Source organism: Brienomyrus brachyistius, chromosome 20 (genome assembly GCF_023856365.1).
Source record: "Brienomyrus brachyistius isolate T26 chromosome 20, BBRACH_0.4, whole genome shotgun sequence".
In the NCBI taxonomy this organism is placed as follows: Eukaryota; Metazoa; Chordata; class Actinopteri; order Osteoglossiformes; family Mormyridae; genus Brienomyrus; species Brienomyrus brachyistius.
The window spans coordinates 9,599,532-9,626,977 of record NC_064552.1 but is presented as its reverse complement, the minus strand read 5'-3'; the positions used below and the strand labels follow the sequence as shown (position 1 = coordinate 9,626,977).

Genomic DNA, 27,446 nt, shown 5'->3' with positions numbered 1-27,446 from the left:
ACACCCAAAGCATATTATCAGAGTAGAATCAGAAGTTTCTGTCTCACTTAAAAGCAGTAACATGCATATGATTCAAATGGCATGACATCGTCAGCACTGCTTATGATCGCCTCCTGGTGGCAGGTCACTGTATTGTCAAAAGAAATCTGAAATGCTGTATGCTCTGTAGTCCCGTAAGACATGACAGACCACGCATACCAAGATCTTGGCTTCTCAGCTGACGCACGAAATAATTTGCTTGAGCCGTCAACTGATTGAGACTCGAAATTTAAAAAGGGAGCCAAATATTATGTTCAGGTCATGTCAAAGTCAGTCTGAGTCAGTAAAACATAATCCTTGTTGTACTAAAATTTAAATTCACTACAGCGCACAAAAACGGTAAATTTAATCATTAATAAAGACGAATTAAAATAAAAATGGATAACAGAGAAAGTTTCTGATGTAAATTTATACATACATCATAAGTAAACAAACAAAAAAAGCTTTACAATAAATAAAAAAGAATCAGATAAAGAGACTGGCAGTTAGCTCAACATGCCCCTTAAAAGGTATGATCCCGCAGGTTTCGCAAACAGATTAAATAGTGCCCAAATGGTTGGTGATTTTTTTTTATGACTATTCAAATAAATGCTGAAGAAGAGAGGTTCAGAGGCTCCTTTGTGCCCTACAAATTATGCACCAGTGTGTGGAATTTCATTGTTTGAATCGAGAATGCAGTACCCAACCATTTCACTAGGGGGCAGACATAGGCCACAACCGAGGTCGCTACTCCACTATTGACCTGTTATCCAAAGGCTGTATTACTACAAAGCTTCAAAGACTGTCAGTGTAGGTAAATTACCGTATTTAGTGTCAACGGCATTAGCAGAAAGGCTGCAACTATGAACTGTCTAGAACAGATTATGGTAGGACTGCACCATCCAAGTCACGCATCTATCAGGCCTACCAAGTGCTTGGCATCACGTAACGCACATCGAACATATGGTGGGACTCATGTAAAGCTCGGGTGAACCAGAATGCGACGTGACTTTCGGCAGCAGTAACTCCTGGCTCAGCTTTTGTTTTTGTAACGCGGTGTCGTGGCGTCTCCGATTGGAAACACTCACTCGGGGAGTACAGAGAAGCAGAACGGGTCTTATTTTGGACCACAGCGTGGGGACGGCTGCTCTCTCCAACACTTCTGTGGAAAGATGGGCGGGGCTCTCCAGCCCCGCGTCTTCAGCCAACTGCGGTCATTGTCAAACGGGCGGCAGCCAACAGGAGAGCAGCTCGAGATTTACAATTTCTCTTGTGTTTTAAGCTTTTTAGAGACATTGGTACTAAAAAACAGATACCTAATTACATGTGTAGATTGATAGAAAACAAATGCGGTCGCTACTGAGCATTTAGGTATTGTGTTTGTAAAACTCAGACTTTAATTATGACGACATGGACACAATGGGTAAGTTTTAAATAAAGTAGGGTCGCCCCAAAGCCGACTGAGGGCGCGACATGTAGACCACAAAGGCTCCGGGCAGGTCTGCGAAGCCGCACTTTGGGTTCGCCAGATCATCACCAGTAATTAAGTGAGCTCGGCTGCATTCTCCGGGAAGCAGACATTCCACCTTCCTTGCATAAAATCTCCGTTTATGCATGTTGTTTTTTTCCCCTAACACTGCGAGAACATCTGGATGCAAGGCTTGCATTAGAGTGCTAATCTGCTGCACTGCCCAGCTGTAGAAAAGTGTCAGGACTCACGCATTCCTGCCCGACGGCACAAGTTTGCGGGAATATTTATTAAAGTATCAATGATACTATCCGCCCTAAGTCTCGATGACCTACAGAAAAGCGTCACATAATCCAGTTTTCCATCCTAATGCACAATGTTGGGAAGCTTACTTCTGAAATGTAATAGGTTACAGATTTCTAATTACTAATTAATAAATGTAACATGTAATGTAATTTTGATTACTTCATCAAAGTAATATAATTACATTTTATGAATTTTATTTCAATGGCTCATTTGGGGATATATGGCCCGCATTGTCTGGAAATATGTCAAAAGTTGTGAAGAACAACATGCAGAAGACAACATAACATTTCGAACTAGGTCTGTCTGTCAGCCACAGGTAAAAGTGTCTGGAAAACGCCCTTCCGAGAGAACAGTACTTCGTCACCCTGCTGTGATGTTAGATATATCAGGCAGGTTAAAAATGTTGTGATAAGGTCAGCAATCAAGTTAAACAGCATTGCTTCAGTGCCCTCGATGCTGCCAAGGTTACTGTGCGAGACAGTTCACATGTACACCTTGTACAGTTTGTCCCATGTGTTTCAGATGTGTGTTTTGACATCTAACACTCAAAGAATTCAAATTGCGCAAATATGGGAAACCCCTTCAAAGAAGCAAGTGAACAGAGATGTCCCTAAAACACAGGATTTGTTTTTAAGCACTTAGCCACCATGACGACGCCAGCGATACCCAGGCGACGGTCCTGCACTCTGAGTGCTTTTCCTGACTCTTATGATACTTGTACAACTTCAAAAGGCAGCAGCACAAATGGACCTGATGATTAAGCAAATGATCTATCTTTTCAAGGGCTGTTTTTTTCCTCTAAAATTTCCCACCTCACCTTTGTTGTGGGTCCAGTTTAACAAACTACCTATAATAATAAAGGCTTTGATCAAATTGCTATGCCTGTAGATATCAAGCACAGCTGCCTAGGGTCTGAAAACCCTTGATGATAGACAAAACATTATTCTTGGTCCTTCTCTTTATTATTACTTTGCCCTTCTTAACTTTGGGCTCAGTTATAATTGTTTTAGCAGATAAAGTGAACATCCTTCCAAGAACTTGACACTCCAGACAGGAAAAAATACACCAGCGGAAGACCTTGGCTAACAGCAGCAAAATCTCAAAAAAAAAAGTGTCTAGAGCATTTCAATGAATGCTTTCCTCCAGTTACAACTTGCCTTTGTCCTGTGCTTTAGTGATTCACCTTAATTATTGTTACTGTACTACTCATATATCCTATAAAAGACTGATCCTTATATCCATTGCAGTTGGAGGACGCACGATAAATCACATATATATTTTTGTTTTTTGAAGGTTGGATCACAAAAACTCCATTTCCAACTCCAAGGGAGCACTTTGCTCTCATCTGGGCAGCTCTTCGGCATGAATGATTCATGGGAAAGAAGCACCATCAGCAAAGCCCTCAAATCCACAGTGCAGCCCGGGTTTTTCGCGGTTCCCTGAAATGGTGTGCGAATTAAAGATATATGTCTTCACTCTGGGTACTACATAGCTAGCTGATAGCCAGTGCTGAAGAGGTTCTTGCAGCTTCTCTGCACTTCGTGTTTGTTTTGTCTTTGGGTGCAGTTCTTGGGGGTATTCCATGAAAGTAGCTAAAGAAAGCCAGACTTTCCCGAAAAAGTCCGACTCAAACTAGTGCCATCTCTAAACTTAGCCTCATCTCATTCCACTAACGCAGTTCAGCTTTAATTAATCAAGGCTCATACAAGACAGACTTGCATAATCTCACTTGGTGCGCACACCCGAGATATGTAACATATTTAAGACGGGGGACCTTCACGTGTCATTCTTACTGTATAATGCTATTCCGTATTATTTGATTTCCGTAAAATACTTTCAATTGCATCCATGTGAAATGTTCTGCACAAATAAGCAGAGGATTTAGCTGCACTCCGTGCCCCTCACTAAAGAAATGTCTGTCAATCTGCTCTCAGACCAACCTTCCCAACCCTCCTTCACCTCACCGATCCTCCTGCCATCATTCGCACTCAAAGCAGTCGTAGAAAGCTTAAAGGAGCTCTATTATTCTCATTTTTGCTGTTTATTTTTGCTGTTTAGTTTTTTTTTTGGAGTCTACAAATAATGTGCAAACACAAGAAGAATGCAACAATATCTGCTTGTTAAGTCTGACCCAATGCATGATGTGTTTCCGGGTTCTGACGGTCCAAACAAACCACAACGGTGGATCCGGTAGCACTATTCACCATCACTTCCTTCTTCAGTGCGGTATCGTTAAGGGTGACTAGAGGGCTAAATTCCTTTAACTGAAGTTAAAAGAATGTGCAAAAAAATTGATGAAAGGGGGGGATTAATTAATTTAGTTTAAAAAGACTTACGAGTGCAGCTGTTCTCGGAATGATGAATTTTCAATACATCATTACATGTTATATTGCTGATTCAGTACACACAATGAAACGAATGAACACATTTCTTGACATGGGTGGAACTTAAATTCACAAGTAGACGTTCAGTATGGAAAACATTATGCTAATTGTGGCTGTGAGCTGGTGACGGATAATCCTGGTTACAGTCAGTCATAATCGGCGGTTTGGAAACATTTTGGTTTCCCAACAAATTACACCAGCACTGGAGAGAGAGTAGTTGATTAAATCAAGACTGCCCATCTGTTATACCGAATACAGATATATTGCAGAAAACATATCCAATGTGCGATACTACCAGTGTCTCTGCCTGTAAGTCTCTATGTGGCATTTAAGCAAATTCAGCTAGGTGATCATACTCAAGTACTAAAGACAGGACTTAGTTCATTATATTTCTGATGTGAAATATTTTGATTTTAAAATGTATTTGATATATTTTTTACAATGTGCAAATAAGTGCATCTTCTGATTCAGACACTGAAAGACACACTGCCTTCGGTTTACAACTTTTCCTAATTGTGTTTGCGGTTTTAATAATAAATATCAGAACACACTGTTTTCCCTGCTGTACCAAAACTACACCAAACTGTGATCCCACAACCGAGGTTTGTACCAAACCTTGAATTGTGTGTTGCATTACATCCAAACACTAAATATGAATAAACTGTGGAAAAAATAGCGGTATAGTTTACAGAGCCTCTTCCTCTTTTCTATGACAGGGGGGACGTTTTCGTTTTATTTTTATTTTGGATTGATTAAAACACCAAGGTATATAACACTGTTGCATATTGGCTTGAACCCAGGATGGCTCCGGAAACAGTTCTCTCATGCGATTCAAACATCAAGGCTTAAGCGAACGGTAACTCCCAAAATCCTGAAAAAAACGGTCTGTAAACGGTTTGGATTTCACTGCGTAAACCGCTAGATTCAATAACATCGATGTTAGATGCAGCCTAAACCATAGGCAGCATGATTGTTTGACGCTATTTACATTTTAAGTTGTTTTATGACCATAAGCCTATATTAACTGTCTGTTAATCATTTGATATTTTAATTTCACGCCACGGTCTGCAGTCGGCTTGTTCAAGATACGCTATAATTGCTTGCTAATTTCGGCAGAATCACGTTGTTCTTGGGATCAAAAGCGATACATTGAGAATGGGCTGGCTACCTTCTGTTGGCTGGCATTCCTGTCCTGTGGGTAGGTACATGAATAAAAACATGTTATTATACGTTATTGTCTCCTCGTCATCTTCCTTACTTAAGGCAGTAGCAGGCTAATGTTACCAGTATCCCCTTTCAAGGCTAAGGCTAATTGGCCTAGTCCTGTAATATAATTAATATTTGATTTTCTCCAATTGATAAACCAGTCCCATCCCAATCCTTCTGGCCATTGATGTATATTGGGGGGGGGGTCGTGTATGACTCAGCAGGTTAGGACTTTCTAATCTGTAATCAGTAGGTGGCCGGTTCAGATCCCAGGGCGGGCAGAGTGATGCCACCATTGAGCCCCTCAGCAGCATCCTTAACCCCCAGCCCCAGGGGTGCTGCGTGCTGGATGTCCCTGTGCTGTGACCCCCAAGCTTCCTGTCACCTGCATATTTCTGTGCCTCATGGGGAGCAAGACAGGGCAGGAGAAAAGAGAATTTCCCCAAGGGGCATCAGGGACGGATGGGCAAGGCTTACCTGGGAGCCCCAGGACAGTCCTGTTTACTGTCTTACTCCCATGATCCTTCACTCCTAAATAGCAGCCCTCTTCCAGAACACTGGCTTTATTATGCTCCTTCCCCGCGTGTCACATACTTCCCCAGGAGGCCGTGCCCCGTCGGTGAGTAACGACGGGGTGGGACGCTGAGCCAGACACTTGGCCCTCTTCCGAGAACCTCCCGGAAAGAAGCGAAACTCCTGCGGGGTTCCGTGCCGTGACCCATCGCTCCCGCCACCTCGCCCGCTCGGAAGTCTCCGAAGCGTGAGTGCACAGCAAAGGAATTTGCCTGTTAGTCGTGAATCGCGCCAAAGCCCCTAATACTGCTGAGATGGGGGCGTGGGGAGAGGGGGGGCAGTTACTGGAAGGACGCTTAGGCTCTTTGTCCTCTGGCTCTCTGAAGTGACCCGCCATAGCTTCCCAGTAACCGAGGCGACCGTACTCTTGTCCTTTGAGCGTGGTATGGCACGTGTCATCCAGGACCGGCTCCCCTCCAACCAACCGCCATCCAGACGCCGACTGAAAGGAAACTCCGAATTTGTTGGCTGCTTTTCCAGGGGCGGCAGGTGGCTCTCCTTTGCCATTCCCCATTATGCTCCCCCGCGCGAGCCTGGCCTGAATCTCACCACCTCCAAGCCAATGACTGTGAGCTGGTCCTGAGGTCATTCCAGCACTACAGATGCCTCAGAGCTTGGACAAGCTGCATATCACTTCATGTAACCTCTTGGGTCGAACGTAAGCAAATCTTCAAAATTGATATATTAATTCACATGCTTTAAATCCAAAAACATGCTGAGATTAATTGCAGATACCAAACTGCCTGTGTGTGTGCCCTGTGATGGGTTGGTGCCCCACCCTGGGTTGTTCCCTGCCTTGTGCCCTGTGATGGGTTAGTGTCCCATCCTGGGTTGTTCCCTGCCTTGTTCCCTGTGATGGGTTGGTGCCCCATCCTGGGTTGTTCCCTGCATTGTGCCCTGCGATGGGTTAGTGCCCCATCCTGGGTTGTTCCCTGCATTGTGCCCTGCGATGGGTTGGTGCCCCATCCTGGGTTGTTCCCTGCATTGTGCCCTGTGATGGGTTAGTGTCCCATCCTGGGTTGTTCCCTGCCTTGTTCCCTGTGATGGGTTAGTGTCCCATCCTGGGTTGTTCCCTGCCTTGTTCCCTGTGATGGGTTGGTGCCCCATCCTGGGTTGTTCCCTGCATTGTGCCCTGCGATGGGTTGGTGCCCCATCCTGGGTTGTTCCCTGCATTGTGCCCTGCGATGGGTTGGTGCCCCATCCTGGGTTGTTCCCTGCCTTCTGCTTATAGCCCCCCCCCTGACCCTGAACAACACAAACAGTAACAGAAAATGGATGGAAACAAACCCAATACATTACTGGAGATCTATGGGGAAGCGGAATTCAAGTTTCCCATAACGGCTCCAATTAAGAACAATGCCTCACTTGAAATTGATGGGGAAGCAAAACCTACTATGCGTTCTCGTTCTCTGACAGTACTAATGAAGAACGGCACCATTATAACTTGTCGTGTTTACCCCTAATGCCCTAAGGGGGAGAGAAACTCATCTATTCTCCCCTCCCCCCAAAAAATCACTTATACTCCATCTTCCGGAAAAGGGGAACCACAAGATACTCAGGATATATATTGTAAACACAAGTGGGTGAGCTCTGCGGGCCAGCATGACAGCACCGGGCCGTCCAGCCAGCAGGGCTGTGCCCAACAAATGGTGACATTTGCCAAGTCGTAGCCGCCCAGAGGCAAGAGCCCTTCGGGACGTTTACGGAAGTTCAGACTGCAGTGGCAACCATTTCCATAATCGCTGGTCTGTCCCTTCGCACCGATGTTAACATCAGTCAGTCTGCATGCTATTAAAAACAAATGAAGGGTATGTTTGAGTATAGATTTACAGATAAGCAGAAAACACATAACACCACTTTGGTGTGCATTCAAATGCTCAGCTGATCGGTGTTATATAACACACTATATGGCTAAAAGTATGTAGACACCAGCTTGTCCATCATTTCATTCAGAAAATAAGGGTATTAATGTTAAGCTGGTCAGCCGATTGTTATTATAATAGCCTGCACTCTTCTGGGAAGTCTTTCCAGTAGATACTGGAACATTGCCACTGGGATTTGCTGCCATTCTGGTTGATGTTGGGTGAACAGGTCCCTTTCTGTGAGCTTGTTCCCAGACATATTGACTTTAGTTGACCAGGACAGCTGTAACAGGGCAGAAATGTGGCAAACTGACTTGAGGGAAAGCTGACATCCTACAATAGTGTCAAGTGGATGGTCACTAACCTCTTCTGTACAACCACCCTGACAATGTTTGCTGCATGATATCAATATATACCTGTGTCAACAATGGGTTTGGCTTAGACAGACAGACAAATAGACGCTATTGATCTCTAGTGAAATTTAGGCAATTCCTCCAATTAATAGGGGTGTCCTTATACTTTGGTCTATTTATTTATTCAGCCTAATATTTTTCTGGTGGAAAAAAGACTTAAGCCAACTTCATTAACCTCTAATCTTCCATATAACCATTTCTAAGACACTGCACTGTTCTAATATGGATGGATGGACATTTAGTAAACGCTTTACACAGAAAAATACATTTTATGCAAAGAGCATCAAAGAAAATTTGTGCTTTGGGTGTTTTGACACAGGCTACGACTTGGCCACCTTGAGGGCCTAAGTTTTTGCACTCGCTGATTCTCCTGGACCGACGGTGCCCCCCAGCACCGAATGATCTCATCTGCTCCCTAAAAAGCCACACTTGCCCTGTGCGTCCTGACTTTCTTAGCCCTGGAAAATAAACATCGTATACTGGACACCTTGGGATTCTGCTCGAAAAGTCGAGGGGGGAAAAAGAGATCACCTTTAATTGTGACAGTTTAGCGAGTGCCGAGGGTCCGACAGAGGCCTTCTGTCTGGTTTCTGTGGTAACCATACAGGAACACTAAAAAAAAAAAAAAAGATTGTTTTGACAGGCGTCCTAATTATTAACCTTTTCAATGGGTCCATTATTAGACGAAAAAAAAACCCACAAGCGTAGGGTTGACACAGCTCATATTTTCACAGCATGCTGGGCCAATAAAAGCTACTCCAGCAAGGGACACAACTGGGGGGGGGGGTTTACTGTGGCAGCCCAGCTCCAGTAATACCAGGGAGCTGTGGTTATGGGATGACATCGGCATGGTTACCGCATTTTCGCGATGCTTACTCACTGGGGCAGCCGCACGCTGGCCATACGCAGTGTCACAAAGCAGAAGAGCCTTGCTAAGCACTTTCTCCCCCCCCCCCCCCCCCACAGCAAAGGGGGGGATGCTCCCCCTCCCACCTCACACAGAGCCACCGCTGGGTGCTGTCGGTTTCACAGCTGGAATGACCGCGGTGACTTTCCACTGCTGGACCCCGGAGAGGCCCCTGGCAGTGGGGAGGGCGCAGTGCCGCGCGCCGCCGAGCCCAAGGAAAGGGCCGCGGATTCAGTCGCGGGGCCACAGCAGAGCGGTACAGCAACGGGAGCCCAGATTCTTTGTTTGGGTCACGTTTCAAACAAAAAAGGGGTGTGTGGGGGGAGGACGCACTGTGACATTATCCACAGGCAAAGCCGGCGCCGTGCAAAGAGGGAGGACAGACGGCGTCTCAGGGGGGGCGATAGAGAGCCAAAACTGCAATACGTTTACAGTCACCGAGACATCACAGTGACAGATATGAGAGAGAGAGCCGCAGCCCAGGGCCGTAAGTCAACCGCAGAGCATGACACTGTAACTGAGCAGCAGGAAAGGGGTGAGGAAATAAAGAGCCTTCAAATATCCTCCCACACGTGGGGAGTCTAAAACCCACACAGACTCCAGCTGAAAGCACGCAGGGCCGAGTCAGGGACCAAGACCATTATTAACCCTGCCAGGACCTCATTACCCTGCGCAATCCGCACTCACTACATCACATTACAGCCTAATTAAACACTGCAATTCCAGATATCAGTCCAGCCGGGTATTTGTTTATTGAAAGTGTTGAAAAATGAATATAAAAAATATTAACATTTTTGATCACACAACTACAGCTAATGTTTATCCATCCAGAATTCAAACATCCATCCATACTATTTACGATCATGGGGGGGGGGTGTCAGGGGGAGGGGTTCAAAACAATGGACAGGGGGCTCGACACAAGGGTTCGAATGCTGCTTCTGCTGTGTGTGTGTGTGTGTGTGTAGGTTGCATGATCTGCCAGGGTACTGTGAGTTTCCTCCTGCAGTCCACAGACATCAGGCTGGCATGCCCTCCGCGGTCCACCCCAGCCTTCAGCTTCCGCAATCCGGTCCTCGGGGGCCCCAGGCAATCCGTGTTTTTGCTCCCTCCCAGGAACAGAGAGGAGGCAAAATCATGGACTGTCTGGGGGGTCCCCAAGGATTGGACTAAGAAACAATGCCCTAAACTGCCTGGGATTGACTGTGGGTGTCTGCAGGACTGAATAAATACTGGATTAGTACTGGGTCAGTACTGAAAAAGCAGTTGGAAGAAAGATGTTCAGTTAATTACCAAGCTCTGGTCGCATACACTGATAATCAACTTATCGCACGACAACTCAAATAAATTTAAAAGATCCAATTCAATATACAGTATGCACTAAAGCCAGTACTAGCAGCAATGTAGTAAAGGCTAGAAAGGTTTAAATGATGCACTCCTGTGTAAAATGGATTGCTTTTAGAAACTGTGACATTGTCAATAATAATAATAATAATAATAATAACAGCAGTAAAATTATTAGATTAACTGGTACAGACAAAGCGTCCATTGTTATCTAGGACAAGCCTCAAAGGATAGAATATGAAAAGGTTTTCACTTTACAATGTTCCTCACTGAAGTTTCCAACACAGTTAAATTGGCCAATTACCACATTTGCTACAATTTAAACATACGACTGGTGATACGGCTCCTTCTGTATAAACAAATGACTCTTTGCCCCTCCCTCCCCCCATGTCAAACTCCGCTGCAGGACCAGGACGTCACATTCAACATACTATCCCAATGGTGGGGACAGAAGCACCTGTGAAAAGATTCAGGTTCTCCTTCCGGACGAACAGCAGAGAGGTTGGGTGAAAGCGCCCGCCTCCCACGCTAATGTGGCTCCCCGCTCTCCACATGTCCCTGAGTGGGAGAGCAAGACTTACACTCCCCAACCCAGGCAAACACCTACAAGCGAGCAAGTTCGCAGCCGAACAGACAAGAACGCCCTCAAAATCAAAGCAATGCAGTTTAATAACACAAGACCCAGCTGGAGGTGATATTAAACCCGGTAATAACAGTACAGCACTCACATTTTAAAATCGTAATTAGATTATTCTGGTAATGAGGAAAGGGCAGTACTCTTATCTGTTACTTGAAGCATATAACACATGATCCTCTGAGACCTTTTCCAAACAATTCCAAATATTTTCCATGCTCCAAGAATGAGAGGGTCAGCAGAGTGTAACTACTGTAATTCGGTCGGCCGGATATACAAATATGAGCAGCTCTCAGCAGAGCAGCCAAGTTCAAGTTGGTTTTATGCATGAATCACACAGAATTTCTCACTTACGTGCAGATATAGAGGGACGGCTCAAAAGGACGTCGTGTCTGTTTTCGGGAGGTTTTTGGTTCAATACCTGTGGCTGGAAGAGTGATTTCACTGCTGAGCCACTGAGCGAAACCCTTAATCCCAATCGCTCTCAAACAAAGTCAGTTTTAAAAAAACATCTGCCAGATGAACAAAATGTAAAGAGGCACAAGAAACCAGACCATAAAGCAGACCGCAGCAGCTGACGATAAATAACAATAAACAACATATTCGGATGTTGCTCACTTTACGGCGCGATAGCGATGCACATAAAGGAGTCAAACTTAGAATTTTTATCCGTCCCCGGGCTAGTGAGATGCCATAAAATGTTTTGTTGTTCAGTCAAATCCATGTAAAATCTTTTCATGTTTTCAGTTACTTACTTTTCAAGTTATTGTACTCGTATTTAGTTACGGTTATTATTTACTTAGTGACAGTAGTTATTTACTTGTTCATTTATCATATTCGACTGGCGATATTGGAATGTAATCCCATCAGGAGTGGAGGAGCATCAGTAACTGTAGTAAGATCGTCGTAATAGCAAAGAGCGGGAGATGTTTTCGGGGGAAAACGCGGTAAAAAAAATAGCAAGCGGATGTGAACATGACCCTATCAGAGTGCCTTGGGAAGCCTGCAATATCTCACTGGGGACAGCTGCACACAGAGTTGGAGCTCAGAGGCTATTTCCGGGAGAACCCGGCATCCGTGGGAAAGTCAAGTAACCTTACCTCCGAGGATCCGGCCCCGACATGCAGGAGGAGGAGCCCAAAGGTCCACTGGTAGGTGCCGTGGGCTGCTAAGGTGCCAAGTTCTGTGGGACCTGGGGGCCTCCCGCCAGACTCCGCCCTCCGCGGCCTCGCGCCCATGTGTCCCGACGGCAGCTTCTGCACGATGGCGCGAGTGCCTGTGCAGATCAGCTTCCTCACCGGCACGTCGTGCTTGTTGAAGCGGCGGATCAGGATGGTGGAGCGGTCCTTCTTGGGCTGCGGGAAGCTGCCCGCCTGCAGACTGCCGACGCCGATGCCGGCGCTGATTTTGGAGCTGCCGTTCGGCTTTGACACCCCTGTGGGACTTTCCAGTTTCTGGCTAGACCTTTCCGAACCGTAGAGGACATCCTTGGGACGATGCCTGGCAGGACCCGCATTCCTTCTCAGGCATGTCACTGAATTCCCTGTCCGGCCGCCGGAGGCCCCCCCGGCAGCGACATGCAGAGATCCATCTGGCAAGTGGTCTCTCCACACATCATTCCAATGAGGTACCACTCTGTAACAGGGGTCTGGCTGTCCTGGGGAAGCCCCCAAGCAACTCGCTGTTGGCATCAGCCCTGAAGGTGGAGCCACGTCAAGGCGGCGGTTGACCCCATCCTGCCCAAGCTCATCGGCGGGCTCTGTGGTGACAGTGCTAGCATCTTGGCAGACCCCGCACATTTCCACTGGGTGTTTGCACGCCAGCATCCCTGGCCCCTCCCTCCAGTGGGCACTGTGGACCAAGTCTATTTCCACGGTAGACTCCCTCTGGCAGTTAGGGGACCCCGAGTCAGACGGCTCTCCTTCTGGGCTGCTGCCAAGGGGGCACAACTCTCTTCTGCCCCCTACTGACGGTGCAGATGTCCCTCGGGTGTGACCCGCTCCACTGGGACCAGGGGCAACGCACAGGACAGCGAGGTCCATGCAGGCCCTGCCGCACACCGTCACACTACAGACCTGGGCCTGACGACGGAAGGAAGGAGGGTGAACCTCAGATGCTTGGCTGAAATTCTTGAATCCCCCAGAGAAAAGTGTGTATGTGTGTGGAGGGGGGGCAAGAAAAGGGGAAAAGGCGTCAACAAGCTAAGAAGTCCTTCCAGCTGAGATAACCAAGCAGTGGGAAAACAGTCCTAGCTGGAGCAGTGTGTTTCCTGAGCAGGTTCCCTGGCTGCGTCGCTCGCATGTCACCGCGACACCGGCAGCCCCGGCTCAGTCCTCCTCGGAGCCGCGGACATCCTTAGCCAGTGGAGGCCAGCGGCCGGTAAGGTACACTGCGGAAACACAGGGGAGACGAGAGACGCGAGTTAGCGAAGCGCGGATGCATCCCTGACGGCGGATGGAAGAAGGCTCCGCTCAGAGTTTGAGGGTCTCATCTAGGTAGGAATCACATAGAGCACTTCGTACCCTAACGGAACGTCAGCACATGCAGAACGCAGTGTTTTAACATGGACACACACACACACACACACATTTGGATTTATATCTTTATGAGGACGCTCCATTCATGTCTTTAGGAAAAACCCTAATCCCAACAATGACAACCCTAACCCTACCCAGCCCTAACTGTAACCATAAGCAACCAAGCAAAATACAAGACGTTTGGCATTTTTAGTTTTTTTTGACTGCAGTCAGATTTTCATACAAATGAATTTCCACTTTGTGGGGACCGAAAAGGTGGTCCCAGCAAGAAGTTATCATCATATTGTGAGGACATTTGGTCCCCACCATGTAATATGACCCACACAGATATATACATCTTCAGATCCCAGGCAGAAACCCGTAAGTCAGGAGGAAAGCTTCACAGCGGGAGCGACGGGATTGGAAACCCCAGCCTTGGAGGTGTGAACCTACGTAGCTAGGCACTGAGTCACTGTACAGACTTCGAATTCTGACCTGGGGCATCATCCCGCCCCCACATCCTGTCACACTCCGGATGACCTGCTGGCGGAGGTGACTGGTCCTGTCTGAGGGAGCCATTTGCACGGATTTTGAAAACACGCGTCTCCCATATCCCGGCCCAGCGGCACCAGGTCAGTGTGCCAATGGATGTGTGGACAAGAGAAGGGGAGCGTTTAGCTAGCGGTCTGCACACCGCCGGTGCTCAGTGCCGTGTCCCCTTGGCCAACGCATTCGGGGGGCTGGATTTCCTAAAGCACGAATGCAGCGAGAAGCACCAAAAAAAAAGGGAAAAAAAGACTCTGAAAGCGTGTGGGCAGCAGGAATGCTAGGCCTCTTTAAGGGGGTCGGGGCGGGGGGGGGAGGTGGTGTGTACAGGGAGCAAGGAAGGCAAGACTGAAGATTATGGGGGAAGAAATGGATTCTGGGCTGGTTCAGTGAGACAGGGAGCTATGCAATGAAATTCCCACACCCACGCAAAACACGTCAATAATGGAGGCGGCTGGGGGAGGAGGGGGGGGGCAAGTTCATGCGTTTTCAATCACTACACCCATGCAGACATCGTCTGTTACTGCATAAAACGCAAAATGTGAGTTTTAGATTTCAATATCATGCTATTTTTTTATGTGTCAAAGACTTTTTTTCCAGTTGATCTAAACAAGTTTCTTGGACAGTTCTCTCTATATATTTTTAACAGTCAGTTTAGCTTTTTTGCAGTCAAAGCTCAGCTGTTTTGTTTTGTCCAAAACTGACACGGAACGGATGCGCCCAGTAGAGACAAAACAATTACACAATGATGAACTCACCTCTGTAGTTAACACACCCGGCCCTAAACAGCACACAGGATTTATTCTAACGCCGCGAGCCAGGATGGCTTCCCCGACAGCATCGGCTTACGGTAGCGCAACACGAGGCCCCGTGCAAACAGAGACACTTCAGATCCATCTGGTCGATCCTGGAGAGGCTGAGACCACACACAGCCGAAGCTCCGACCTGAACCACAGCTGCTGTCAGTTAGTCTTTCTACGCTACACACAAGAATCTTGCTCGACAGTCTAACGCGACACACCCCCATGCTCCACCACCCCCTCTCCCCCGTCAGACCTAATGGTCCAGCTGAGCACTCTGATTCACACCAGGATCAACATCACTCGCACCATCTGACAAAAGCAACAGCGTGTCCCTCTGCTGCTTATAATCACTAATTAAGCCTCACGTTTCCTTACCGAACTTTCCTCCGCTCACTGTCTCCGTGCTCCTATGCACTCATCCACCCCGATCAAAGGTCTCCCTGTCATATCGGCTTCTCGTCCACAAGCGTATCTTGTTACGAAACGCTTGCCCGTGTCACCGGAGGAAAGGGGGTGTGCATTCCACCACTCAAACCACCGACCGCCGCTGGATTAGGGAGGAAATACCCTTACCTCGACGACGAGAAGGTCTCCGCAGAGCCGCAGGTGAGAGAGCTGAATGAGACTATTTTCCATAGGTCTACGATTTCCTTCCCCTCCGGTAGCTTGGGACAGAACTAACTGCCCGGGAAAGAGAGGAACATTAATGATCTCTGAGGGCTGGGCCCTCGCTGAAAGTCTGGCGAGACAAACCCTGAAAGAGTCACTTTTATTTTATAGCAGAAATACCAGCGGACAGCGCTGCGGCTGTGGCACGCGCACCATTTGCTGCCCTTTTCTTCCCTTTTTCAGATACTGGGAGACCAGTGCTGCATGTTGTATTGACGTAAAAATCATAACAAAACTCGTGCCAACAAAAAAAACACTGACACAATCTTCCCATACACCTACTGCAAAATGGGCATTAAGTTTTATATTAAATGCGCATGCCTTTCAAAGACGACACTCATGAATTTATAAACAGTGATCTGCTTTTTGGGAAAGGGCATATCAGCCTGTAAAGAGCCAACTTTCGTTTCTAATGTGATAAATATGTATGAAAGCCATAAACATAAAAAAACGTAAATGTTACCACTTGCTGCACATTCACAGGAGCCGCAACCATACCGCGTGAAAGCGATTTTAACTTTCAACATAAACCTCATTTACGAGCTAGACAGCCTGGGTGTGCCATCTGTCATATCTGGCTCCATTTTAAGTTTTTCCTGTTTGGACACATTGAAAGGTGTGTCTTAGACATATTACACAATATTTGGGAAACAGAATGAAGCAGGTTTGCAAAACCATAAAAAATCGTTTGAAACAATCTAAACCGATGTCAGCCTTCAACATGAGGTGTGCAATTCCATATCTTATAGTCGTTAGAATATCCTCAATAATATGTGCTCGTGTTAATGTGTGTTGTCATATTACATAGAGCAAAACGGTGGCCTCCCATAAACGAATCCAATCGAACGTATCATTACACAAAACGCTGACAAATCCTCACTTTCGTCAAGTTAACGGAAAAGCTGAGCTCACATCATAGAACATGACACAACTGAACCATACCAAAAATTGCGATTTCAAATCACACTGCCGTTGATTGGCAAACAGCTTCAATGGTTAATACTTAAACGATTTACACAATATACCTTAAAAAAATCAGCTGATGGTGAACACCGTGTCTAAAGTTACAGCAACGCTGGTCCTTAACTTACGATCCGCATATATCGACGGACACGTGGGCAGGCCCTCGTCCTCCAGACCTCCACCACTATGGATTTAGTGCACGGAGATTCACCTGCAATGATGTTCCCTTAAAGACTGCATTGCATCACTGGGAGATACTGACGTGGTTGCAGTTAAACTCCTATAAATATTACTCACATAAAGGAGTCAACTTAAGTAGTGAGGAAGTCAGACCAACTTGTAGTCAACCAGGCAACACGAGTAGCCCTGAATCCCCTGCATTTCATCACCCCATAAAAACACAACACATGCGTTTAAGTGAATGGAGTGGCACTAATCCTACAACCACCATGAAATGGTAGCATCTGTATTAATAAAGCAGTGAAAACACCAACAGGTTCTTTTGTCGCCATCGGTTTTGACGCAGCTGAAATATTCACAATAAACTGGCACAGTGACTGATGGTTAAAAGGTTTATTCTATAAGCACGGACTTGATTCAGCGCGGTTTTGGAGAACAGCGATGCTTCTTAGCTTAGAGTTATATGCTTTAACAAGAAAAATATGTCTAATTCTATATAAAACAGTAGAACTTCAAACAAGCTGATTTATTAAAAAAAAAAGAAAAGAAAAAAAAAAACCTTAATAAGCGTATGGAACTGGTTAGCAGACTGGGCGAACGATGCCAGAGAGCGGGGGAGTAATGCGCAGACTCGATGTGCGTGAGGTAGCCGGGAGAACGCGGGGGTGCATTATTAATACTAGACAGGGAATGCATGGGTAACGGAGCGGGCAAAGAAGCGTGAATATGTCTGTAAAAGTATTCACTTCTACACAATCCCACGATTGCGACAGTTTGCCAACATTTGGTTATGCTGGATGTAGGACAGCCTCTGCGGGTCCCTATCGGGGCCCCTCCGCGTCCAGCACTTTGCGGGCGGCTCCGCATGGAAAAGCTTGCGGGTTTGAGAGCTACTGGCACCATGAACGGAACCGACGGGGAAATTCCCGTTTGTTGTGGCGTATTAAACAATACTGGGGGGGAATGAACTAGATGGGCAATGGCAAAGCGTGCACTGCCACTGCAACTAAACTGTCTAACTGCTGCAATCTTCTCCAATTAAAATCATTTTACAGCTTTTAAAAATTAAAGATGTTACAATATACCTTGACTGAATGTTGTTATAATTACCACCCAATGTCACCAAAAGACCAATCCTGTAGTCACAATGACCTGTAATACCAGCAAAATTTGAAGTGAACCAACAATTGGGAAAAGAACAATAAATTATTACCCCGTAAGGCAAAATCCAGTCATATAATATATGTGGGTCAATATATTCTAGGCATATGGTTCAAATTACCATGCAACCAAATGACATAATGAGTGATTCATTCATATTGCAGGGTTCAGCCCAGTATCACGGCGTAAGCATATATCGGTAAATACAAGTATGCGAGCAAATGTCAAAAAGAGATGTGTAAACAGAGGAAATTAGAGGCAACATTTACCAATACGCGATATATGAAGATGTATGCACGATGGATACGTTTTAAGATGGAGCCAAAATAGACATCAAAGGGACTTTTTAAACACGCAACTTTCTGGTTAAAAGTTGATAAGCAAAATCCCCAGCAAATTAAAACACTCAAACACTACCAATCATGCGTTTAGGCCTAAACAAAGTTCAAAGAATACATAGTTAAAATATGAAAACCGATTGAATTCCTGCACATGCATCATCTATTAAATGCAACGTCTAAAACACGCATCATTGTACCTATTCAGTATTACATAAAATGCACACGTGTTTGTGGGTATGAAGGAGGTCGGCTTTTAAATGATCATTTAGAAAAATATTTCACCGTTTTCATTATTGGCGCGGCTGCTAACGGAGAAGCGCTTTTTTTGTGAATGGCTAGAACCTTAATGCGCAAAAACGCGAAGGAACGTGAACTAGTTGAAGAGAAGGGAGTCTTGCAATGGGAATACAAAGTTATTAAGTAATAACATCGAAGTAATGTTTTTCCAATGTTATAACGCGTGTCTATGCATGCATTAGAAAGAAACGGGCGGTATCCTAAACTGACACTTACCGCATGTCAATGCAAAGCCATGTGCAGTTCACTGATCAGATCTGGCTGCGATCCCCCGTCTAAACGTGTGTGTAGGCTATGGCGTTTCTGCATAACACCAGTCATAACCGTCACCGCTAACTAAGCTAAGCTAGCTAGCCCGATGGCCGAGAACGAGGGATCCAGCTCTCCTCGTGAAGGACAATGGCTGGTGGACCCTAATAAGCAAATAAAGTGAAGCGTATTGTGTCACGCCGTCGGAATGTGTGCGCAGACCGGCGTGCAGGCTAACGGGGCGCCTCGGAGCCCCCGTGCACACCGCGGGCGAGCGGATCGCCGGCCGCCTCGCACAACGTGCCTTTTTTACACGTCTGTGCATCGGAAAAAGCTGAGGCTCCCTCGCCAGACAAAGGCTGTATTGAGTCGCCCGCTTTCTGAAGTCCGGCGTAGCGATGTGGGTTTGTTTGCTGCTGCCAAAAAATGCAACAAAGAGTTGGGGGGGGGTCGTCTGATGTTTGAAACGTGAGCCTGATGGCTGTTTGATGCTGGGGGAAAATATGCATAATTTTTAAATAAAGTGCTTTGGCTAAAACGCTTTGTTTATATTCCATTCTTAAACAAATAGCCCATTTAAAGCATATTGCCTCTAAGTAACATCATTATTTGAGTAAATAAACAGAGCGCGCATGTTTGATATGCTTAAACTGACGTGGTTGTGTTCTTGCAGTGTATTCTTGTAATAATCATGAGAAAAAACATCCACGCAAGAGAGTTAACTGGCATGAAAAACAGCAAAACTTTACCGATTAAATTGCTCCCAGTATGGGACGTCTGTCCCGGGTTTCAACACTTCCGTACAGGGAGCATCGACCCATCTAAACGTACCTTTTTTCGGTCCCAAATGTTTGGTTAGCCCAGCGGTCTATAAAGCGTGGCATGTGTTCTTTAAGATCTCCCCTGGTTTGACTCCCGTTTGCACAGCCAAAACCACTTGATACTCGATATTAGCAATCTCTACTGTAATGTTTTTGAACCTCGCGTATTATAAAAGCCCCTGAATCGGTGCCCGCTGCGGGCTCGCCGGGGAGCGCTGGCTGGCAAGAGCTGCATGAACGATGGCCAGATGCAGACTGCTCTGGAAGATGTGTAATGATTTTCCAATTCCCTTTACCCTTCAGGAGGGAACTGTTATGCCATCCTGAAGGAATGTACAAGCACTCCACCCCAGCCACGAAACCCCCTTCAACTCCCGTTCTCACCTTGATTATGGGTGTTCACCGAAAAACTCACTTCCCCCAGTTCCACAACAAAATCGAAACATGGGTGGGTCTGTAAATACCACTGAACCAAGAGTTTACCATCAACTTGACATTTATACAGCTACATAACATATGTGATCAAATGCTATCTGCTTTCCCTGTTAATATTTAACGTTATAAGACCAGATAACATGTAGGTCTAATACACATTCATAGTCAGGTATTTCTTCTGGGAAGGCCACGATGAAAATAATAGACCTATAGCTGACTACAAACGTGAAAAGGTTGTTCTCGTTTAACAATTCCCCTATAGAAGTTTTGATGGGTTTTTCCATTATCATTAATAGGCCCAACTTATTTATGATCGAAATTTGATATTTGACGTTTAGTTAGAATACACATAAATTATGTTTAATGACCATAGACTTTAAAAACCACAAAATCGGGTGGAAAATCAATGAACGACTGCTGTAGGGTTATTATTAAGTAATTACTGCCATCTGCTGGAACTGTCAGTCAATGCATTGAAAACCGTTGGATCCGTTTTCAAGATAAGTACTTAAAAATATGTCTATTGGGAAAGTATATATACATTTATTTATCAGTTTTCCTTCATTACTTTATCAGCCATATAATTTGGAAGTTTGTGCGCATTGAACAGAAAGGCTTAGACCAAAATCACATATAATTAGTGAAAAATCGAGATACACTTTTTTTTTGTGGGAATAATGCATAACATGTTTACTGTAGGCCTGCACTACTTTGTAATGGGTTCATGCACATTTAGACATTAGGGATGGTTAAAGTGGGTCTTTCTGGATAAATGCAGTGCAAAAACATGCAGAAATTGCATTAAAGTAACTCTTACTTTCACCTATACGGGCAGTTCTCTGTCAACAGATGAATGTGAGTGCTGCTGTTTCAATGCATTAATGACTCAGCATTCATCTCTGGTTTCTTTTGCTGCCTGTTTTATGTCAGTCATTCATTGCAGCACCTGACACATTTCGGTTCTTTTCCCCACTTTTGTTAAAAATATGAATGCACACACCTCTGATGAAATATGAAAATGCAGAAAAAAACATAGCTTTTCATTGGAAATGCACAATTTAGTTAACTGGAGAAAAGAATACTCTCTTAAAATGAAAAAAGAGAGAATCTCAGCCATCTGAGCCATGTAATATGATATTGTGGTTGCACTACACCTCTCTACACACCTCTTGGTTTACGCAGTGTCTCCCTCCGCGTCGACTGTGCTTTCCTGAATGTTCCTCTCATTCGGGTCGTTTAAAAAGGGAGGGCTAACCGCTAACAAAAGGTTAGAAATTTTAGAACTACCTGCCTCGTTTTATTCCATCTGGGGAGCGTAGAGATACCAGGTCTGAGGAAAAACCCTGGTTTAATTACGTGGGGGGAGGAGGGAGAACAGTAGGCGCTCACTCCCCCGCTCTGCTGTGACCTCTTTGGCATGGGTACAGCGCAGGCAAGCACTGACAAAGACCTGAAGGAGCACAGAGGCTGTTAGCCTCCAGGTGGTTTGCACCGGCGCACTGTGTCAGTACACAGGTAAGTCAGGGTCGCGGTCTACAGGTAGTCGACGGAGATTGAGACAATGACCGAGCAGCAGTTTTTAGTCCAGTAAAGGGTTAATACACATCTCTGGATGCTTGGCATATTGTGCAAAAAAAAGGGCAACTTTGTTTTCCCTAATAAAGTTGCCCCATAATAGGGCTATTGTACATTGCCCGAAGGTTTTAAGGCATATCGGTTTACCTCCAAAGCCACCTTTAAGAAACATAATATAAAAAGTATATGTAATCACAAAGCACGACAATGAGTGTTACAGTGATGGACATTTTTAATCTGAAAGACTAAAACATTTCAAGTAATTTCTTGACATGTAGTATGATCGTGGGCATACTTGATCAGTTTGTCTCAAATTCTAAACGTAGATAGAAAAATACAAAACCCAGGAAATGAAATATGCGTACTCTTTGCTTTTGTACTTTAAATGTTTATGTAGCATATTCATAAACCACACCGTCCATCAAAACAACAATAGCAAGAATTGTTAAGTGCTAAATGCAAAGGTTACGTATCTTAGTTACCTTAGTAACTCCTCCAGAATGCCACAATAGTTTTTGTGTTCAGTCCCATAAATATTGACAATATTATATTCTGCTCTGCAGTATTTGCAGAACTAGTTATTGGACTCGGAGGTGAAAGTACAGACTGAGCACGAATATCTGTCCATGGTCAGAGAGTAACTGTGTGAATGAAAAATTGACAACCTCTTATTTCAAACCATTTACCATCATTTTGAATAACAGCACTCTCTGCACCTAATCAATATGAAATGTACATGGTGATCTTCACCTAATTATGCGTGTATTATAAATTATATAACAATACGAATAATCATAAATTGTAACACGCATTTATATAAATAAATCAAAACACGTAATGCACAAGTCACAACCCTTAAAGCGACTGTTTTGACAGATCTTTCATAGGTTTTCAATCACCTTCATCACTTAAAACTAGACCACGAACAGCATACACTGCATCGTATAAGACAACATTTAGTGCAATAATGCTCAGTAAAGTTAATTATCGTAAGCTAAAAGCATGCTCTACAGTATCAAGCGTGATTTGTGGCACGGTATTGTTTTGCTACAGTAATAAGGTTGTAGTAGATTTCACTGTGCCGGGATGAATTTCCCCAAGCCTCCTTAACGCCACATCGTTCTTAGGTTCTATCTTTTAACGTAGAACTTACGAACGACATAGTGTTAATCATGAGGGTTTTTAAAAACTTTTATTTCTTTCATTACTTTGGTCTCGCATGACTTAATGTGCAAGTTTAATGCACTTAGCAAAAAGTTATTGCTTTCTCCGAAAATCTTTACTGAAAAACACAAACAAGAAGTGTCATATAAAATGTCATTGTTTTACTAAAAGTAGGCTTCTTAAATTTACTATACTATAGTAATCTTTTACGATTGTCATGGATCATTGATATTAAACATATTTCACTATTATACTGAATGGTTATAATATATATATATATATATATATATATATATATATATATATATATATATATATATATATATATATATATATATATATATATTGTAAATATCCCCCCCCCTGCGACCCTGAATAGGATAAGCAGGTACAGAAGATGGATGGATGGTTGGATGGATGGATAGTTATTCATTAACATGAACCAGAAGGACAGGTCTGTTGCATTCAAGTGAAAAGCAATTCTTGGTTTACAGCTTTGTAGCACAGCAATTAGAAAAACATTTGATTCTTGGCAGTATTGATATATACCCAGTGCCATTTAAAATAAAATACAGTATCAAATATTCTACTTGCTAGTGCCAGGAAATATCCCGTGTAAATAAATAGAAAAACTACGGTACGGTATAAAAATCTGAGAAAGTGTGTGTTGGTAAAGGGAGGATTGATAAGATCACATATATGATGGAATCAAACACGTTGCTTCTGCTTCATGTGCGTGGAGTTTGCAAGCCCTCTGGATGTAGTGAGCGTTTCCACTCTGGGCACGATCCAAAGACACACTTTGGCTAACTGGAGTCTCTGAAGTGCCCGTAGCACAGGAGTGTGGCCATAAGTATATGCCCAGCGATGGACTGGCATCCCGGCCAGGGAGTACCGCAGCTTTGTGCCCTAAGCCAGACGCCAGACTCGCCCTTGTGACCCTGATCAACATTTGCAGCTGAATATTATGAATAGTAATTCCGGTGCTAAAGGACTACGCCGTTTCAGTATTGGTGTCTCTTGTTGGGCATAGTGGGTGCTCAGTCAGTGCTTTCTGGTGCTGCTGTACCATTTCCGCACGGCCACACCGGTAGTGCTGCTTATCACACACAGTGCCCCGCCCAAGCTCCACCACGTTGGACTGTGGCCAAGGAAGATGAACTGGCAGAAGAAGGCCAGCACTACGTCTATGGTCCTCATCAGGGCGACGGGTCCGGCTTTTTCAATTTGCAGCGCTTTGACGAGGAATGTTTGCCCAGCGATTCCAAGGACTCCTATCACTATGAGGATCCACCTGTCCCACCCACAGAATGGTACGGTCCACTCATCTATGACGAATAACGCGATGAGGCATTCGATCAGACCAATGACTGCATAGTACCACACAGATAGGCAATAGTGCACGTTTTTACCCATCTTCCTGAGCACCACTAAAGTGCAGGCCGCCCCAGCCGCAGACAGGAAGGCTGCGATGGTGCCCTTGACGTGGTTTGTGTAGTCTCCCTCAATTCCAGAAGCATCTGATCCAAAGAGGAACGGAGGTCTGGCGATCAGTATGACCCCTGTCAGCGTAAAAATGGTGAAGACAAAATCCCAGATTGTACACTTCTCCTTGAGGAAGATCCAGGCCAGCACGGTGGTGAAGACCGGGTTGCTGAAAACAATGACGGTCGCATCAGCCAGTGGCATCTGCTGTACGGCATAATATAAGAGGATCATGGCATTAGAGCCAAGGATCCCTCTCAGAAACAGGAAGATCCGCTGTCCTCTTGGTCCTAGGAAGCCAGTTCTGTGTGGATGGGATAAAACATTATAGAGAAAACGAAAGAAAGAAATTCTTTATAACATATTTAAAATGTTTTAAGTCCTGTATAGTTTTCTCCCCCACAGTTCCTTCAACAGTTTAGAATTAAGATTAGTTCTAGCAAAAACAAAAAAAAAATGTTGCATCTTCTCCACTCAGTGACAAATTAACATGACAGAAAGCTATTACGAGTGCTGGAACTTACTTATAATAAATCAGTGCTGGCAGAACAAACGTCATTTGGAAAAAGCAGCGGATGGCGCTGATTTCCACAGCATGGACGCCCTCTATCTTCTTCACCAGGAGAGCCACAACGGAGAAGAAAGTCGACGCCAGCAAAGCGTAAAACAGGCCGAGACCCGGGCAGCCTTTTCGCTTCCCTGGGGCTGCAAAAAAAGGGCAAAACAGTCATCGGCGACTGGCGGCTGCCTCGTTTTCCTTTGCGCGGTTCATTGTGCATTTGGCTAGTTTTTAAAAGGTAGCAATTAGTTAAAACTTCTCTTCTGATGCAGCAGACGATAGCTTGACCTCTGTTTAAACTTTTGTTACAATTTTTGCTACGTTTGGCAAACTAGCTACTGTTTTATTCATTCACTGTATCTGTAATGGAAGTAAAGTTATCTAGAAATCACAACTAAGGATACATACCAGAAGTACTTTGTTCTATCTATCTATCTATCTATCTATCTATCTATCTATCTATCTATCTATCTATCTATCTATCTATCTATCTATCTATCTATCTGTCTGTCTGTCTGTCAGTCTGTCTGTCTGTCTAATTTCATTATTTTCCGTATCCAAGACTTCAGTGGGTAGTGGGATATGTTAAAAGGCTGTTCAAGATACAAGCGTTTTGTGTCCAAGGCTCTAATCAAATAACAGTCCGTCATTACTATTTTTTAATCCCATATTTTCAAATGTGCACACTGCGCAAATTTAGTACCTGCTGGTGATAGTGCTCATTTCACACTCTATGCCGGCTCTGACCATGATGAATTAGGCCAAAACTGGCACAAATTGAAAAGTGTCAATTTGTGCCAATTTTCCCCCTCGAAGCGAACTGAGCTCATTCAACATGGGGCCTGGAATACAACACACTTCCGTCAGTTTTGTGATTATAAAACTCTTATTTTTCCATTGTGCAGTGTGCCTGTGCAGCGCATACCTATCGTTACTAGGTGGGGGCAAATGTACGGGAGTTAATCTCAGTAATACTTTCAGTAAAGAATTTTAATCGCTAAAGTTAACGCCATTCCATATGAACAGAAAACAGCCGGTTACTTTCGTTATTTTGTCATGTATCTTATGGTTGTATTTTCGCTGCCAAAGATACCAGCGTTAATATTTCGTATTAATACTAATATTTATGCGCCTACCAGCCAACGAAGAACAACGAGTAATGTTCGCAAAAAGTGTTCCAGTTTAGAAAACTATAAATATTACTTTTAAATATAATTTTGAATTGTTGTTAACCGTAAGACCAATAACATTTTGAAGACTATACTTATACTTATATGTATACTTATACATACTTCAAGTGATAGACCTCATGACAGTTAAACAGTGGTATAAATAATACATTTAACCGTTATAAGAAATGGACACTTCCCGGTGGAACCAGAAAATGCACAGTCATCCCAAGGTATACTCGCTGATGACGTTAATATCATTATTAATATTTAAAGCTCGCGCGGAAAGTTCAGGAGCACACAGGAGCTTTCGGGTTTCAAAGGACAATGCACCGAAAACCTTATTCCTTACATTAAAAACAACCGCCTTGAACACAATGAATTAGCCATATATATATATATATGCAATTCGTCTTTCTAATGTTACATAACGTGCGGTTCAGCAGAAAGGTCGCCAGCTTGTATTACAGCCACCTTCTTTTTAAGACATTTTTTTGTCAGTGTGATCTCTCCCGGAAAGTTTAGGCAGTGAGTCTATTGAAAGTGAAAGGGCGAATGGCGGCGTGTCACCGAGCCGTGTTTCACTGGTGTTGTGCCGTGTCCTTAACAAGTGGGGTGACAGCTGTACCTTCCGAGACTAAACTTCCTCTTGTGTCCGCCGCCTCAGGATCACTTTCGTTCCCGCAATACTTGAAGCGGTGGCATAGTTTTGCGTTAACTTCTGATTTTGGGTGATCCAGGAAAGCCCGTGCTGCATCCCCATCACTTGACACATGGGATTTGCGGTCTGGGAGAATTATTATTTCAGCCGCGAGTTCTTCCTCTCTGGCAGCCGTGTACGAAACCTGAACCCTAACATCTTCTTCTTCATTGGGAGTGATAGAGAAAACCCCGTCCCCGTCATCCTCAGTGGCCGTTCCTTTGCTGACAACTTCCATTTTTCAGATGCAACAGGTCAGCATGGCCGGGAAGTATCTTGCTTCGCAGGTTCCCCGATGAGTAATGAACCTGGGTTAACGTTAATAAGTAACCCACGTAGCTTTGTTACCAGGCGTGTTAACTAGGTCTACCACTAGGGGGAGGGTATGACGCCGGTATGGTAACTATGACGTAGCACTTAGTTTTCCCCCCCGATGATCAAAATACCCTAAATGCTATTATACAGTTTCACAGAAGTGCATGGGATGGAAGAGTATTTTGTCCTGAGTAAACGTGCTTAATGACTACACAAATAAATAAGCAAACAAATAAATAAATACACAGTGTCAATCATATCATTAAAATATACTCCAGCTAATTATATTTCTCAACATATATATCTCAATAGTACATTGATTTATGAATACAACTACCATAGAGTTGACATTATGTAAAAGTGCTTACAATCACATGCAAAAACGA

At 44.5% G+C, this 27,446-nt stretch overlaps 2 protein-coding genes across 10 annotated transcripts in view; both read right to left on the bottom strand.

Moving 5' to 3' along the window:
• Positions 1 to 19,330, bottom strand: part of plce1 (phospholipase C, epsilon 1) — a 69,507-nt gene extending 50,177 nt beyond the window's left edge. For 5 of the 9 annotated variants that reach the window (XM_048988037.1, XM_048988042.1, XM_048988043.1 and 2 more), the window contains exons 1-3: positions 16,672 to 16,861; positions 15,551 to 15,658; positions 12,213 to 13,501 (exon numbers count right to left, since the gene is read on the bottom strand). In XM_048988037.1, coding sequence (XP_048843994.1) covers positions 12,213 to 13,154 — 942 coding nt within the window. In that variant the 5' untranslated portion in view covers positions 13,155 to 13,501; positions 15,551 to 15,658; positions 16,672 to 16,861. Of the gene's footprint in view, positions 1 to 12,212; positions 13,502 to 14,932; positions 15,126 to 15,550; positions 15,659 to 16,671; positions 16,865 to 18,804 lie in introns of those variants that run through there. The other 4 variants (XM_048988039.1, XM_048988038.1, XM_048988041.1 and 1 more) reach the window with 4 other exon arrangements.
• Positions 19,331 to 21,818: 2,488 nt separating this feature from the next.
• slc35g1 (solute carrier family 35 member G1) lies at positions 21,819 to 27,433 on the bottom strand. Its single transcript, XM_048988056.1, has 3 exons — positions 26,674 to 27,433; positions 24,842 to 25,022; positions 21,819 to 24,621 (listed from the first exon to the last, which is right to left on the bottom strand). Exons 1-3 carry the CDS (start codon positions 26,981 to 26,983, stop codon positions 23,877 to 23,879), a joined length of 1,236 nt encoding a protein of 411 aa, XP_048844013.1. The 5' UTR covers positions 26,984 to 27,433; the 3' UTR covers positions 21,819 to 23,876.
• Between the last annotated feature and the right edge of the window lie 13 nt (positions 27,434 to 27,446).

Bases quoted from the DNA above. Each gene is read 5' to 3' on its own strand.
- slc35g1 (XM_048988056.1), bottom strand. From the start codon at position 26,983: ATGGAAGTTGTCAGCAAAGGAACGGCCACTGAGGATGACGGGGACGGG. The intron at 25,023-26,673 runs GTACAGCTGTCA...CTTTTTTTGCAG, and splicing joins AGGAAGTTTAGTCTCGGAAG to CCCCAGGGAAGCGAAAAGGC. The intron at 24,622-24,841 runs GTAAGTTCCAGC...CCATCCACACAG, and splicing joins CCAGCACTGATTTATTATAA to AACTGGCTTCCTAGGACCAA.